Raw genomic sequence first — 14,206 nt, forward strand, 5'->3', positions numbered from 1 at the left:
AACGATGGGAAGATGGGTTAGGGTTTTTAAGGGCTACACTTGTGGTTTTTCACAATATATAAATGGTTAAACCAAGTATTAATCAAACTAAAGAGTGGAGAAAATCTCAGTCTTGGTATATAAATGGAAAACATAATGAATGTGAAAAATATCAAATAAGTCTTATTGAAAAAATAACTAAAACAAAGGTAAATAAAACAAATAAGCGAATTAATTTAAAAACTAGTAAGTTAGAGGATGTAAAGAAAAAATGAATATCCTTGAATGGACTGAAAACTTTGATGGTTATCAATTGAACAATGAAAAAACAATTTACTATAATCTCAAAATGATATGTGGCTCAGGAGGTGGTCAAACAAGAGCATTAAGAGAAGTTTATCATTTCGTAATGGCACAAAAGGGGTATCTTAAAAAATATAAAGATTCAAATGTTTTGTTTGTCAATATTTTAGATGGGGATTATTGTGCAAAGAAAATTAAACTATTGAAGGAATTTGAGAATGAACAAATCTTTATAGGTTCAATGAGTGAGCTGTTCAACCCCCAGGTGTTCAATTCAATGAGGTTCAACCTCCAAGTTAAAAGGGGAGACAAATAAATATACCTTGGGATAAAAAGGGGATTTATTTTTAGGGAAAAAAAATATAAATCGCTGAAAATCCCCCATTCATTTACATGGGGAAAAGTGAGCCAGAATCAGTATTCTTACCCTACTCATGGCCGCAACAGGATAATCCATAATCAAGCCCCTATTTTATTCATTGAAATATGGACTCTGTTATTGGAGGCAGTACGAGAGCATTGTATATTTTTCTTTGAAAGCTTGTTTATTACCATTCATATTATTTTGGTTTGCTTTCAGATTGATTGATTATGCCCAAGAAATTGACTGTTGCTCAATGAGTGTGAATTGCTGCACAGTATGAGGTTTGGCAGTCTGTAGTTGCACTTCAAAGATGGTGGTGAGAAGAAATTGGAGCACATGCCACTTTGGATACAAAAAAATATTGTAAACTGTGACCAAAAGCTTATAATGACTGGTTCAGTCAAGTAAGAAGATCAGAAGGACATACGAGTTCTACAGCGAGATCACCAGAAAGCATTGACCGGGTACGAGAAATGTTCACAAGGAGCCCAAAGAAGTCGATCAGACACGCGGTGAGGAAGTGTGGAATGAGTTATCGTGACATTCAGGCAATTTTGAAGAAGGACTTAAGATGGAAACCATACAAACCGCATCATGTTCAGCAGCTGTTTCCAGATAATTTCGATGAGAGAATGGAGTTTTGTGAATATTTCCTTCAGTGGACTGATGACTACCCAGGTGCGTTACAGAACATTACCCGGTCAGAGGCTGTTTTCCATGTTGGTGGTTTTGTCAAACAGGCACAACTGCCACTACTCGTCAGGAAATGATCCAGAAACAATAGTCGGACGCAGCCAAAACTGATTGTTTGGTGCAGATCGACTTCAATCCAACAAATTGGACCTTGCATCCTCTGTGATACAATGAACAGACAGATGCTTGGAAATGCTTCCAAACTTTCCTTTTCCAAAAATTCAGCAATGGGACAACACAGATGAAGCAATTTTTATGGAAGACGGTCCTCCGCAACTCTCGATTGAAGTTCCTAATTGGTTGGATACCCACTTTAATACAGATGGATTGGGCAACGAGGACCGATAGAATGGCCATCAAGGAGTTCCTGATTTAACCCCGTGCAATTTTGTTTGTGTTGATGGGATAAGAACAAAGTGTGTGCAAGCAAACCTGCTAATTTGAACAAATTAGAAAGTTGTAGCCGCAATGTTTTTGCCGATTTGTCAGAATACATTAAATCCTCTGGCTGGTAAAGTCTGATTAGTGATGTTGCATTGACAGGTTGATTGACTGCCTGGATGCAACTGAGGTTGTGGATCTGCTGATGTAGGTAATCTACTGATGTGTATCCGTGACTAAGGTTGTGGATCCACCATTTGGAAAAGTCCTGGGCTGAAAGGATTGAAACCTCGAGGAAGAACGGTGCCCAGCTGATGATCCATGCGGTCGAGAAGCCATCGATTTGCTTACAGGTTGAGGTTCTTACTTTAGGGGAGGGAACCATGTTTTGAGGTTAACATAATTTACAGCAATCCTTTAAATTATATTATATTTCAGGAATAGCCGATCCTGTACGTGTGTGTGTGCGTGCGTGCGTGCGTGTCTCTCAACCCCACTGCACAGATTATGTACCCAACAGCAAGTTCCCCTCAATCACCAATCCACCGAACCAACTCTCACCGATGCTAACCTGCAAAAGCTTTGAAATTCAACTTGCATACACACTCAAAAGACCTTCGCAGGCAATCAAACAAAGGTTCTTATCGTCACAATCGGAAATAAAACTCATTCAAAGCCTTCAGTCATATTCACCGTGTTCTGTTGGCGTTTCAGTTTCTACACCATGACCAATCCGACTTGATTTTTCCGATTCTTGCAACAGCAATGTCCGCTCGTTTCCATCACGCTGCAATGATGAGAGCACATTCTTTCCCACTGCAACTTTTAAAACCATCTCCTTTGATCCTTTCCCATATGGAGGAATAGACTTGCATGCACGAGTAATGAGCAGGAAGTAGTATAGTGCAGCCTTTTTTTTAAATTAACCTGCTTTCCTTTGAGATATTATCCAACTACCTAAACCTCAAACTTTTCACAACCAAAGAGAAGTTATAAATGTGCTCATTTGACAATCATAGAAAGTTTGGGTTAGTCTGGTTGGCATTCCCATGGAAACGATTGCCTCGTGATGCTGAGATCCCAGTTTCAAATTCCATCGACTTCTGTTTTAACAATCATCTATGCTGGCTTCTTTTTAATTCATGTCTCCGAATGTCCCAGTCCTGCATGCAGCTCTATCAGCCTAAGATAATGTTAAAAGCAAAAAGGGAAATTTGTGTCAAAAGTTGAGACAGGGAAAATACGACCTTTCTTACATTTCGGTGTCGAACATCTCCCACGTGAGGCCCCATAATTGGTGATCTTCCAGGCTCTAAATGGTGAATAATATATACATTTTTAATTAAAGGGTACATACACACGAGGGTGTAGGGACAGAAGGAAAAATAAAGGTACATGGTGATTCCAACTGAATGCAAGAGACCGACTCAATTAGATGAATTGGATACAATGTTGATCATTTGGTTTCAGTCGTTGAAATTATTCATTCGGAAGACAAAAGGATTGCATCTTTGAGAAGAAAATATCACGTTTTTTGATGCTCATCTCATTACTGTACTTTCCAAGAGCGGTTGCCTCATGTATTTTGTGTCACATACAAATGCTTGTATCAAATATCAAATGATGATGATAGGATAGGAACTTTAACATGAAGAATTCATTCAAAATGTTTAGCACCTTCCATCACCCTCCCAATATCCCACGTCGTCCACCCCCCCTCCACCCCCCCCTCCACCCCTCTCCCATCCCCAATAAAACCTGACAGCTTCGGCCTTACTTAATAATTTTCCACCTCCAAAAATTATCTGGGTTACGACTGTCAATCACAGCTTACCTTTCATGTGCAGACCAGGCCACACGTGAGCATTCAGCGCTTGAATGATCCTCCCAATTCCTGTTGATTCTGGAAAATCATCTAAAGAAACATTTCAGACACAAAAACATGGCTCGGAACCTTATTCTCCTGCCAAAAACTATGAACTAACATAATACTTGTGTTATTATCATCATCGTTACAGCCATTATTCTTTCACCAACCTCATACAATGAAGCTTAGCTCGAAAAGAAACATCAAACAGACCACCGTGTGCAGGCAGCAACCTACGATTACGAGAGATGTGTGATGTTTGTCTCTTGATGTATCCAATTCAGGTTGGGACAAAAACAACATCTTACCTGCCTGTTTTGTCCAGCCATCTTTGTCCCACCAAATCCGTTTAAAACTAATGTGGTGTTGTTGCATCCACCACTGCCCCTGAAAAACTGTTCACGTAATTATTTTCTTTGCGAGTCAGGTCAGGTCAGGTCAGGTCAGGTATGGGAGCATGCGCCAGAGCAGTGCGTCGCTGCGTCCACTTTCTTCCGGTACTCCAGGGGCCTCCGTCTGGCCATCCCCCAGGCAGATGCCTGGCCCATCTCAATCTCCTTGAGATGCCGATCAATCTGCTGCAACCACAAGGCACGTGGTCGGCCCATTGGTCTCCTCCACTCGCGAGACTCCCGAGCTGAGAGAATCTGGTGAACAGGATCAGCGTCAGGAAAACGAGCCACATGTCCATACAGCCGCAGCTGGAGCATGCGCCATCGTTGAACACAAAGTCCAACCAGCTATAGCTAAGGATTCTCCGAAGAGACCTGGTACCAAAGGAATTAAGTCTCCGTCTCAGATCCTTGGTCAGAGTCCAAGTCTCACATCCATAGAGCAAGACTGGAAGCACCAAGGACCTGAAGACTCAGACTTTCGTCCTCCAGCACAGGTACCGGCAGCACCACACCCCATGATCCAGTGAATCCATGACTCCCCAGGCCCAACCCAGACGTCTATTGACCTCTGACTCACAGCCAGCAGAGACATGAATATCACTGCCAAGGTAAGTGAATCTTTCCACAACCTCAACATCCTCACCACAAACAGGCACAGTGAATACCGTTGGTGTTTGCGAGTGAATGTCCGTTTGTCCCCTACCAGTTTCACCGGAAGGGACTTTCGGCTTGCTGTCTGTTCTTTCCACCTGTGCGTTTTCCCACTTTTTCCCCATCCCCTTTAACATGTTCAAATGAAACTTTATTGCTTTATTGTCATAAGTTACAGAACAAGTTCTAGTTTCATGGTGTTTCATCAATTTTTCACAGAGTTATACCCTTTTTAGACTTAGAAAATATCACATATATTATACATGGGCCAGTGTTCAGCTGCCCTGACTCCATCACAACTGCTTTACACCCATTGGCTGGATAGCTGGCCTGGCTCCACCCCAATAAAATCACATGCCACTATTGCATTAAGCAGCACAGATCGGCAGGCCTTCGGCCTGGGTGCAAGTCCATGGCCCAGTGCAATTGGAATGATCCCAGGTATATAACCATGATGCACATAAGCGCATAAGCCGTACGCACGTTTTTGCTTCATATATGTTCATCAGGTTATTGTCAGGCCTGTAGCCAGGGCTCATTATTAAGGGGGGCATATGAACTGGATGGGGGGGCACAATTATTATATTTAATATTTTTGATAACCCGGTATACTATTGTATTCATGCAGCATTGACACATCTATACTGAGGTTGCCGTCGCATACTAACCAAATTGATCTCAGCTCGATTTAATATGTTCTGATGTTTTTGGCCTAAAATTATTCGAATGCAGGAGAGCCGCAACAAACTGGCACATTCACAATGCAGATATTCAATGATTAGACTGGCACATTCACAATTAAACTGGCACATTCACAATGCAGATATTCAATGATTAGACTGGCACATTCACAATTAAACTGGCACATTCACAATGCAGATATTCAATGATTTCTGGGGAATTGGCACCAATTCAGGTGCGCTTGTACAAGGTGTTGTGAAGAATTGGCATTAGAAAATTAATATACCAGAGATACAATGACTAAACGGGGGAGGTTAACACCAGAATCAGTGCACTTTGAAATAAGATACAGTGGGCTATGACCTGCGATCATCACGTTAAACTATCAACAGCAAATACGACCAGCCTGAAGATACCACAAGGTCCGTATTTAAAGCAGTCAATTACACAGAGGTAAGGTTATGCACAAAGCACTAGATATGGGATATGCAAAGCACCAAACACAACATTTAACTTAAACATCAGAAGTACAAAGCAGCCGACCACGGCAGGTGCTGACCACAACCACACACGCATCACCAGCAGTCACACACACAATCTGAACTCCTCGTATAGTTTTTATACCGCTGTACTCGGTCAGAAGAGCTGCAGGCGATGCGTCTCGGTGTGGAATCTTCTGAGGACCTTCTCCTTCCATTCATTCAGGCATTTACGTGTGAGGTCTCTCTCGAAGGCCAGCCATACCAGTTGTGCCTTGCGTGCATGGCGCATGGACCGTCGATGGTCAGTGAAGACATTCCTCAACGTTGAGAATGAGTTTTCACACATGGCAGTGGACGCACCAAATATTTGTCCAAGTCTCATAGCAGTCACTACACTTGGCATGGCTTCCAGCGTTTTGTGGTATGTTGAGAGGAGTTTTTGTGTTGTCCATCTCTCATTTGGCTGCTTTTCTGTCTGTGAGCGAATAAACTCCTTTGCAACCACACACTCTGTTTCACTGATGGTTGACTTTGTTAATGTCATGATGTGCTGGAGCAAGTGGGGATCCAAAAACGTGCCATTTTCGGGATTCAAGGCAGCGAGTGAACAAGCGAGTTGTGTGTTACGCTCACTGAAGCGCTGAGCGATCTCTCCAAGCACAGTGTCAATTGCACTGTAAAAAACCCTCTGCAGTTCCGTCTTGTCGTTGTCATTGTTTTGTCCTGTAGTCTTCAAAACTACAAACTGTTCCAAGTTCTTATGCATTGTGTGTCTCCGTTTTGGTGGTGCAGGTGTAGAAGTGCGAGCATCGTCGGCCTTGTTCCACAGATCAGTGAACTCATCCTCAGAGCGGAGTTTCTTCACGCACTCTGTAGCACTCGCCACCAGTTCCAACCCCGTTAGCAAGTCCATGTCCTCTGCCTGCAAGAGTCTGTTAGGGCCATTTAACAACATCAGCAGTTTTTGTACAAAGATAGCAATGAACATGAAGGCAGGCCCAGAGACTTCCCGCAAAAGCCCAATAGCCTCCATCCTCATCTCTGCACCGTCGGCGCGCTCTGCATCAATCTCCGACAGTAAGGATGTGATATCCTTAAAAGATCCTATGATCACAGACACTGTGGCTAAATGTCCCGTCCACCTTTGATCAAGAAGTCGTTTTAACCGCTCACCTTTATACTGTGCAGCAACAGTGGGCTTTCTGAAGAATTTGTACAGGCAACAACAACCTCGAGGAAATCAGTGACAGCTTTCTCTGCTGCCAGTGCGTGGATAACTACCAGATGGAGTTGGTGATTTAAGCAGTGCACATAGGGGATTTCTCTTTCCAATATCTCTTCCAACAACTTTTGCACCCCACAGTGCTTCCCAGCCATTACCGAAGCCCCGTCGTACACCTGACTTAATATTTTTGACGTGTCAAGTCCTGTTTTTATCAGCTCTGCAATTATTAGGTCTGTCAATGTTTTTGCATCTCCAGCGTCGGCTGTAGCTATTGTGAGTAGATGATTGATATGTTCTCACATTCATTGGGGTTCCTCGTCCCATCCACCTTGATGGTAAACCACGATGTGCCTACTTCTTCCACGATGGCATCCGTCACATTACTCAATGTGCAGATCAGTTCATTCTGCATTTCTGGACTAGTATAGCTTGCGTTTCTTGGGATATGCTTTATTATTTCGGCAAGCTCGGTGTCTTTTTTGAGTGTGTAGTTTAAAAGCGAGAGGAAGAGCCCACTGTGCCCGTATGACATATCCTCAAAATTATCAAGGCTCTCTCTAAAAGGTATCTGATTTTCAGCGAGAAATCCCACAACATCTATAGGAGCAGACACATAGTACCGGTTTCTATTTAGCTGGTCAGCATTGAGGAGTGTGGAAATCTCCTCATCACAATCGATGCGCCTCTCATTCTCCTTCCACCTCAAAACACAAGTTAAATGTTCCTTTGAAGTTGCGTGTTTGTGAAACCCCCTGCCTTTCTCAACGGCATGTTTCCAATTCCGGTAGCCTCGCACTGTGAAAGTAGAGTTCACTGGGCCGCGTGCGGTGTTAAACTTCCAACATGGATAGCAGAATGCTGCATCTGTCTGCGCACTGTATTCCAGCCATTCATTAGTCTGGTACCATGAGGACACAAACGAGCGACTCTTGTTCTCAAACAGATGGCCAGGGTACCGCTGGAGAACAACTTGATTCGGTCTCTCACTTCCAAGATCATCGGGAAGTGGCTTGACAGTCACACCCGATCCCGAGGCCGCCACCGAGCGTGGAAACTCGGCTGTCTGTGCTGGGGCTCCAGCCGCAGGGCTGACGTTGCTGGCTTGGCCAGCTTCTGTCGGTATTTCATCGACATGATCGTCTTTTCCTCCTCGTCCTCCTCCTCCTCCTCCCACAACATGTCTTTAATCATCTTCTTTATTTTCGTCGGTTGCATTTTTTCCTTTTCTGAGCCATTTTCGTATATCCATCATCCACGTCTTTTTCTCCTGCTGCGAGCTCGTGCTCTGTGATTCGTGCCTCGCGTCTCGTGTCACTAATCTCGCGTCTCGCGTCACTATTCTCGCGACTCACGACATTTGATGGTTGACGGTTTTATTTATTAAATGATCCATCCATCAAAAACAGATTTTATCTGCATCATTTCAAATGTAAGCACGATTGCAAACACACATATTATTAATTTTTATTATAAAATTACTTTTGTAAGATGGAGGGTTGACGGGTTCTGAAGGTCACGTGGTGCACGTGCACTTCATCTTTAATAATGTAAATTTATGTCTTTTCCTTAATCATATTATGACTGTATTACATTTATAACTAACTTACAACCAATCAGGTAACCTGCTCAAGAGGGTCTCCATATCGAAGACGCTGATTAGCTATTCCTTAAAACTAAATGATCCACGATATATATATATATATATATATATATATATATATATATATATATATATATATATATATATATATATATATATATATATATATATATATATATATAACCACCCACAACATCGACATTCGACACGAGGTCTTGGCTGCTGGTGTTGGTGCTTGCGTTATTATCTTTTATCATGTGGTCTTGGACTGTATTGTCTTGCCAATTGATTTTGGAGGTGCGCTGACAAGCGCACATTTATCTCTTGACTGTCATTCAAAGAAGGATATTATTAAAGAACAGTTTATCCAAGGCCTTATTATTCACCATGTTGAACATCTGGAATAAGGGTTTCAGTTCACACAGGTGAACTCTTAAACAGCAAGGTCACAGTGGGCGCTCGTCCTTAAACACTAAGTTGTTCACAGGGTGCAACAGGGCATAAATGGGTGGCGTACAAGTGGGGGGGCACCAGATGCGCCATGGGGGGGGCATTGCACCCAAATGCCCCCCCCCCAGCGACGGGCCTGGTTATTGTCCTCACCGAAGGAGAGGGTATTGCATTTGAGTTCGTTTGTTTGTCCGCACAGAACTTTCCTGTTTTTCTCCGCAACCGCTTGAAGGATTTCAACATTGGTGTGACTACTCATGTAGAATGTTTTAATGATAATTACGATGTCATAGGTCATGTGGTGTGGCAGCCATGTTGGAAAAATGGAAAAACTTTGGACCTCCATCTCTGAAACTGCACCAAGGAAAAAATTGATACTTGACACATGGTAAGTACTTCTTATCTATACTAATAAAAGGGTGTGTGTGTGTGTGTGTGTGTGTGTGTGTGTGTGTGTGTGTGTGTGTGTGTGTGTGTGTGTGTGTGTGTGTGTGTGTGTGTGTGTGTGTGTGTGTGTGTGTGTGTGTGTGTGTGTGTGTGTGTGTGTGTGTGTGTGTGTGTCACAATACGATTGGTATCTTCATATGTGAGTTTCAGAATGTGGAATGGAGTCCTCCCAGGGTGGGCTCAAAGTATCAACCTTAAGTTCAGCAAGGGGTCACAATTCAAGGATCAAGCTGTGAACTTTTCTGTTCTCAAAGTTTTGTGCCGAGGGCTCTCTTCAGGATCTTCACTGAGCCCCGGACAGCTTCCAACTGTAGTATATTTGTAGTAATATTCCCAGAGATGGTTTTTAATATCTCTTTGAGGTTGTTTGTCATCATTCCCGTAGCTCCAACCATCACTGGTACAACTTTGGCATTCTTCAGCTTCCAGGATCTTTTCACTTCATTCTTGAGATCTTGGTATTTGGTCATTTTCTTGATTTCTGCATTTAGTCCAAAATCACTGGTATTAACACCTCAATTAGCAATGCCTTCTTCTATTTTTTTGTATCTAAGTATGATATCTGGTGGCAATGCTTTGTTTTCGATGTTCATGCTCAATGGGATCATTAGGTCATACGTGAGCGGTACTTCCATGTTATCAGTCCATGCTTTTAGTTAATGTTCCCACAAATTTTCTGGAACTGGGATATCAAAGTTTTTGCAGATGTGCCTGTGGTTAACTTTACAAACTCTGTTGTGTTGTTATGTGTACAGCTATTCTGACACGAGATTTTGTTATATATTTATGTTCAATCACTATATTATAAGCACAACATATCACTCTCTTTGGTAACACCACCTCCACCCCTCACCTATCTCTTCTTTTTGTCTTCCTCTTACCCCCCCCCCCCTCCGACTCTCTATCTGTCTGTCTGTTCCCTCCTTGCTCCCTCCTCCAAATAAAATGCAGCATCCTCCTCCCATGTCTGTGTCTGCTCTCCACCCCCCTTTCCTCCTGCAATGTATAGCAACGTTTCGTGAGGCATTGCTCTCCCCACCCCCAACTCCCCTTCCTCGCTCATCTCCCCTTCCTAGCTTCCCCTTCTTCACCCATTCCTCGCTTCCCCTCCCTCCTCTCCCCACCCCTCCCTTCCCTCCATCCTCTCTGCCTCCTCTCCCCCCTCTTTCTTCACTCCCCTCCCCTTCACACCACCGTCAGCAAAGCGACAGGTTGTATTTGCTCGTGGGGAATAAGAGTATTTTTTTTACGATGTCATAATTGCACATGTAGAACGCTACATCCAATCAGTATGAATTTTGAGGGTTATCTAGGGATAAAATTGTCTACAATTTTTTTTTGATGTCATCATCGGTCATGTGATTCAGCAGCCATATTGTTTTAAACAAAATACCTTCAAAAATCTTCTTTGAAATGGCTGAACCAGTCATCACTGCCAGCATTTATAAAGTGGCAGTTCTAATTATGTCTTATTAATTACAGAACACACCAGTACACAAATTCCACACAAAACTATACAACCACACAAAAGTCCTGGCGAGGGTCTGCAATCTCTGATTGCTCTTTTTCTTGTTTTCAATATGAAATCAGCAAAGCCGAGAAACGAAAAAAAACAGGTGGGTCGACTGTTTCTTCCTCTTCTTCTTCTTCCTCTTCATTTTTGTTCCGGCATCGGCTCGAGCGTGCATTAAAGCAAACTAATTTTTATCTCCAGTTTGTTATTGTAGTTGTCTTTATTGGTTTTTGTCAACAAACGATATCGGTGAATGAAAATTGCATTTCCTTTTACTTTGCTGAAAAGACCCAAACATGGTGGGTTAGCATTTCTTCTTACTTTATTTTTGTTCCGGTATTGACTAAACGCAAATTTTCGTTAAACGCAAATTTTTATCTCCCGAACATTCATTGGAACAGGAAGGGGACATGTATTGCAAAGCAATTCTCTCGTTTCATCTTTTCTTCGTCCCAAGCAAAAATGGGTTTTGGGACGTAGTAGATCTCTGTTTCATCTCCTGAAACCCTCGGATGGGGATACTAACAGTGCGTGCGTGTGCACACACACACACCTTGGAGGAATTACCTTTACAGAACACTGGGTAGCGGCAGCACTATCTAGTGGCAACCAAAAGGATGCCAACCCATAAGTGTAATTAATGAGGAATTTCCCCTCTTCCCCATAAAGGCCAATCTATGGGCTTTGTCTATGCTCCATCGTATAAATGCTGAGCATCAAACAATGAAGCAGCACATCCTCTTTTTAAAGTCTTTGGTCCGACTCAGCTGGGGTTACAACTGCTGACCTCTCAGAATCAGAGCAGACACTAAATATGATAGCTGTGACACCACTGTGTCTATAATCTTCATTGAGTAATGACACTGAGTGGAGCAACTTCCTTCATCATTTATACCGGAACTCCTGAGATTTCTTTTTCTCATTTATAAACCCATGTTCTCTTCCTTTCAAAACTGTCACCCCACCCCATTCCACCAGTTCACAAAATGTGAAAAAAAAATTCTTCTAAATTAATTGAGACTCCTACTGAAGCATTTCTCCATGGCCATACTCATGATTACCTTTACACAACTGATTGATTATATATATATATATATATATATATATATATATTGTTACGGTTCTAGGAACCATATGCATAGAAACATACAGTTGTCCCGAAGTTAGTTATGCCAATAAGTATATGTGCAGATAGGATCCCTCCTTGTGTATAGTGGGAAAGCAAAATGGTGTGCGTTGCAATGTTTTTTTTTGTTAGATTCATAAACCATTATGTCCCCTCCATTACGATCCATGGTACCATAGCGCTTGCAGCCCTCGGTTCGCTGGCTACAGCGCGCCATTGTCCATCTGCGTATCCGGAGCCTCGTTTTTTTCCAAGGCAGAATCTTCATGTCCGCAGTTCCTTTTCAGCTTCCCCAAACGTTCCAATTCAATCTTGGCTGCACCACCGACCACCTTCCTCAAACATGCGTGGAGTGGGCAGGCTTTCCCGGCGTGGCTGAAATTCCGCCCAGAAAGGGCGGACCCCATGAAGGCCTTGTCCAATCAGGGTGGACGGTGACGTCAGCTTCGCCAAGGCCCCTCCCCGCCCAGGGGGATCTATAAATTATGACACGATCCTCAGGGTAGAGCGAGAGAGTCGGGGAGTTGGTTGGTTGGTTGTGAGAGAGTCGGGGAGTTGGTTGTGAGAGAGTCGGGGAGTTGGTTGGTTGGTTGTGAGAGAGTCGGGGAGTTGGTTGGTTGGTTGTGAGAGAGTCGGGGAGTTGGTTGGTTGGTTGTGAGAGAGTCGGGGAGTTGGTTGTGAGAGAGTCGGGGAGTTGGTTGTGAGAGAGTCGGGAGTTGGTTGGTTGTGAGAGAGTCGGGGAGTTGGTTGGTTGGTTGTGAGAGAGTCGGGAGTTGGTTGGTTGGTTGTGAGAGAGTCGGGGAGTTGGTTGGTTGGTTGTGAGAGAGTCGGGAGTTGGTTGGTTGGTTGTGAGAGAGTCGGGAGTTGGTTGGTTGGTTGGTTGTGAGAGAGTCGGGAGTTGGTTGGTTGGTTGGTTGTGAGAGAGTCGGGAGTTGGTTGGTTGGTTGGTTGTGAGAGAGTCGGGGAGTTGGTTGGTTGGTTGTGAGAGAGTCGGGGAGTTGGTTGGTTGGTTGTGAGAGTCGGGGAGTTGGTTGGTTGGTTGTGAGAGTCGGGGAGTTCGTTGGTTGGTTGTGAGAGAGTCGGGTAGTTCGTTGGTTGTTTGTGAGAGAGTCGGGGAGTTCGTTGGTTGTTTGTGAGAGAGTCGGGGAGTTCGTTGGTTGGTTGTGAGAGAGTCGGGGGTTCGTTGGTTGGTTGTGAGAGAGTCGGGGGTTCGTTGGTTGGTTGTGAGAGAGTCGCGGAGTTCGTTGGTTGGTTGTGAGAGAGTCGCGGAGTTCGTTGGTTGGTTGTGAGAGAGTCGCGGAGTTCGTTGGTTGGTTGTGAGAGAGTCGCGGAGTTCGTTGGTTGGTTGTGAGAGAGTCGGGGAGTTCGTTGGTTGGTTGTGAGAGAGTCGGGGAGTTCGTTGGTTGGTTGTGAGAGAGTCGGGGAGTTCGTTGGTTGGTTGAGAGAGAGTCGGGGAGTTCGCTGGTTGGTTGAGAGAGAGTCGGGGAGCTCGCTGGTTGGTTGAGAGAGAGTCGGGGAGTTCGTTGGTTGGTTGAGAGAGAGAGTCGGGGAGTTCGTTGGTTGGTTGTGAAAGAGTCGGGGAGTTCGTTGGTTGGTTGTGAGAGAGTCGGGAAGTTCGTTGGTTGGTTGTGAGAGAGTCGGGAAGTTCGTTGGTTGGTTGTGAGAGAGTCGGGGAGTTCGTTGGTTGGTTGTGAGGGAGTCGGGGAGTTCGTTGGTTGGTTGTGAGAGAGTCGGGGAGTTCGTTGGTTGGTTGTGAGAGAGTCGGGGAGTTCGTTGGTTGGTTGTGAGAGAGTCGGAGAGTTCGTTGGTTGGTTGTGAGAGAGTCGGGGAGTTCGTTGGTTGGTTGTGAGAGAGTCGGAGAGTTCGTTGGTTGGTAGTGAGAGAGTCGGGGAGTTCGTTGGTTGGTAGTGAGAGAGTCGGAGAGTTCGTTGGTTGGTAGTGAGAGAGTCGGGGAGTTCGTTGGTTGGTTGTGAGAGAGTCGGGGAGTTCGTTGGTTGGTTGTGAGAGAGTCGGGGAGTTCGTTGGTTGGTAGTGAGAGAGTCGGGGAGT

At 44.1% G+C, this 14,206-nt stretch overlaps 1 protein-coding gene across 3 annotated transcripts in view; it reads right to left on the minus strand.

The window, feature by feature from the left end:
- The window catches only part of AAGAB (alpha and gamma adaptin binding protein), a 57,045-nt gene that overhangs the window by 31,211 nt on the left and 11,628 nt on the right, over positions 1-14,206 (minus strand). For 2 of the 3 annotated variants that reach the window (XM_085896108.1, XM_085896107.1), the window contains exons 5-7: positions 3,555-3,635; positions 2,977-3,032; positions 2,414-2,507 (exon numbers count right to left, since the gene is read on the minus strand). In XM_085896108.1, coding sequence (XP_085752234.1) covers positions 2,414-2,507; positions 2,977-3,032; positions 3,555-3,635 — 231 coding nt within the window. The remainder of the gene's footprint in view (positions 1-2,413; positions 2,508-2,976; positions 3,033-3,554; positions 3,636-14,206) is intronic. The other variant, XM_085896109.1, reaches the window with a different exon arrangement.

This window comes from Eptatretus burgeri, chromosome 9, assembly GCF_056783735.1.
Source record: "Eptatretus burgeri isolate ZD-2024b chromosome 9, Ebu_testis_v1, whole genome shotgun sequence".
Taxonomy (NCBI): Eukaryota; Metazoa; Chordata; class Myxini; order Myxiniformes; family Myxinidae; genus Eptatretus; species Eptatretus burgeri.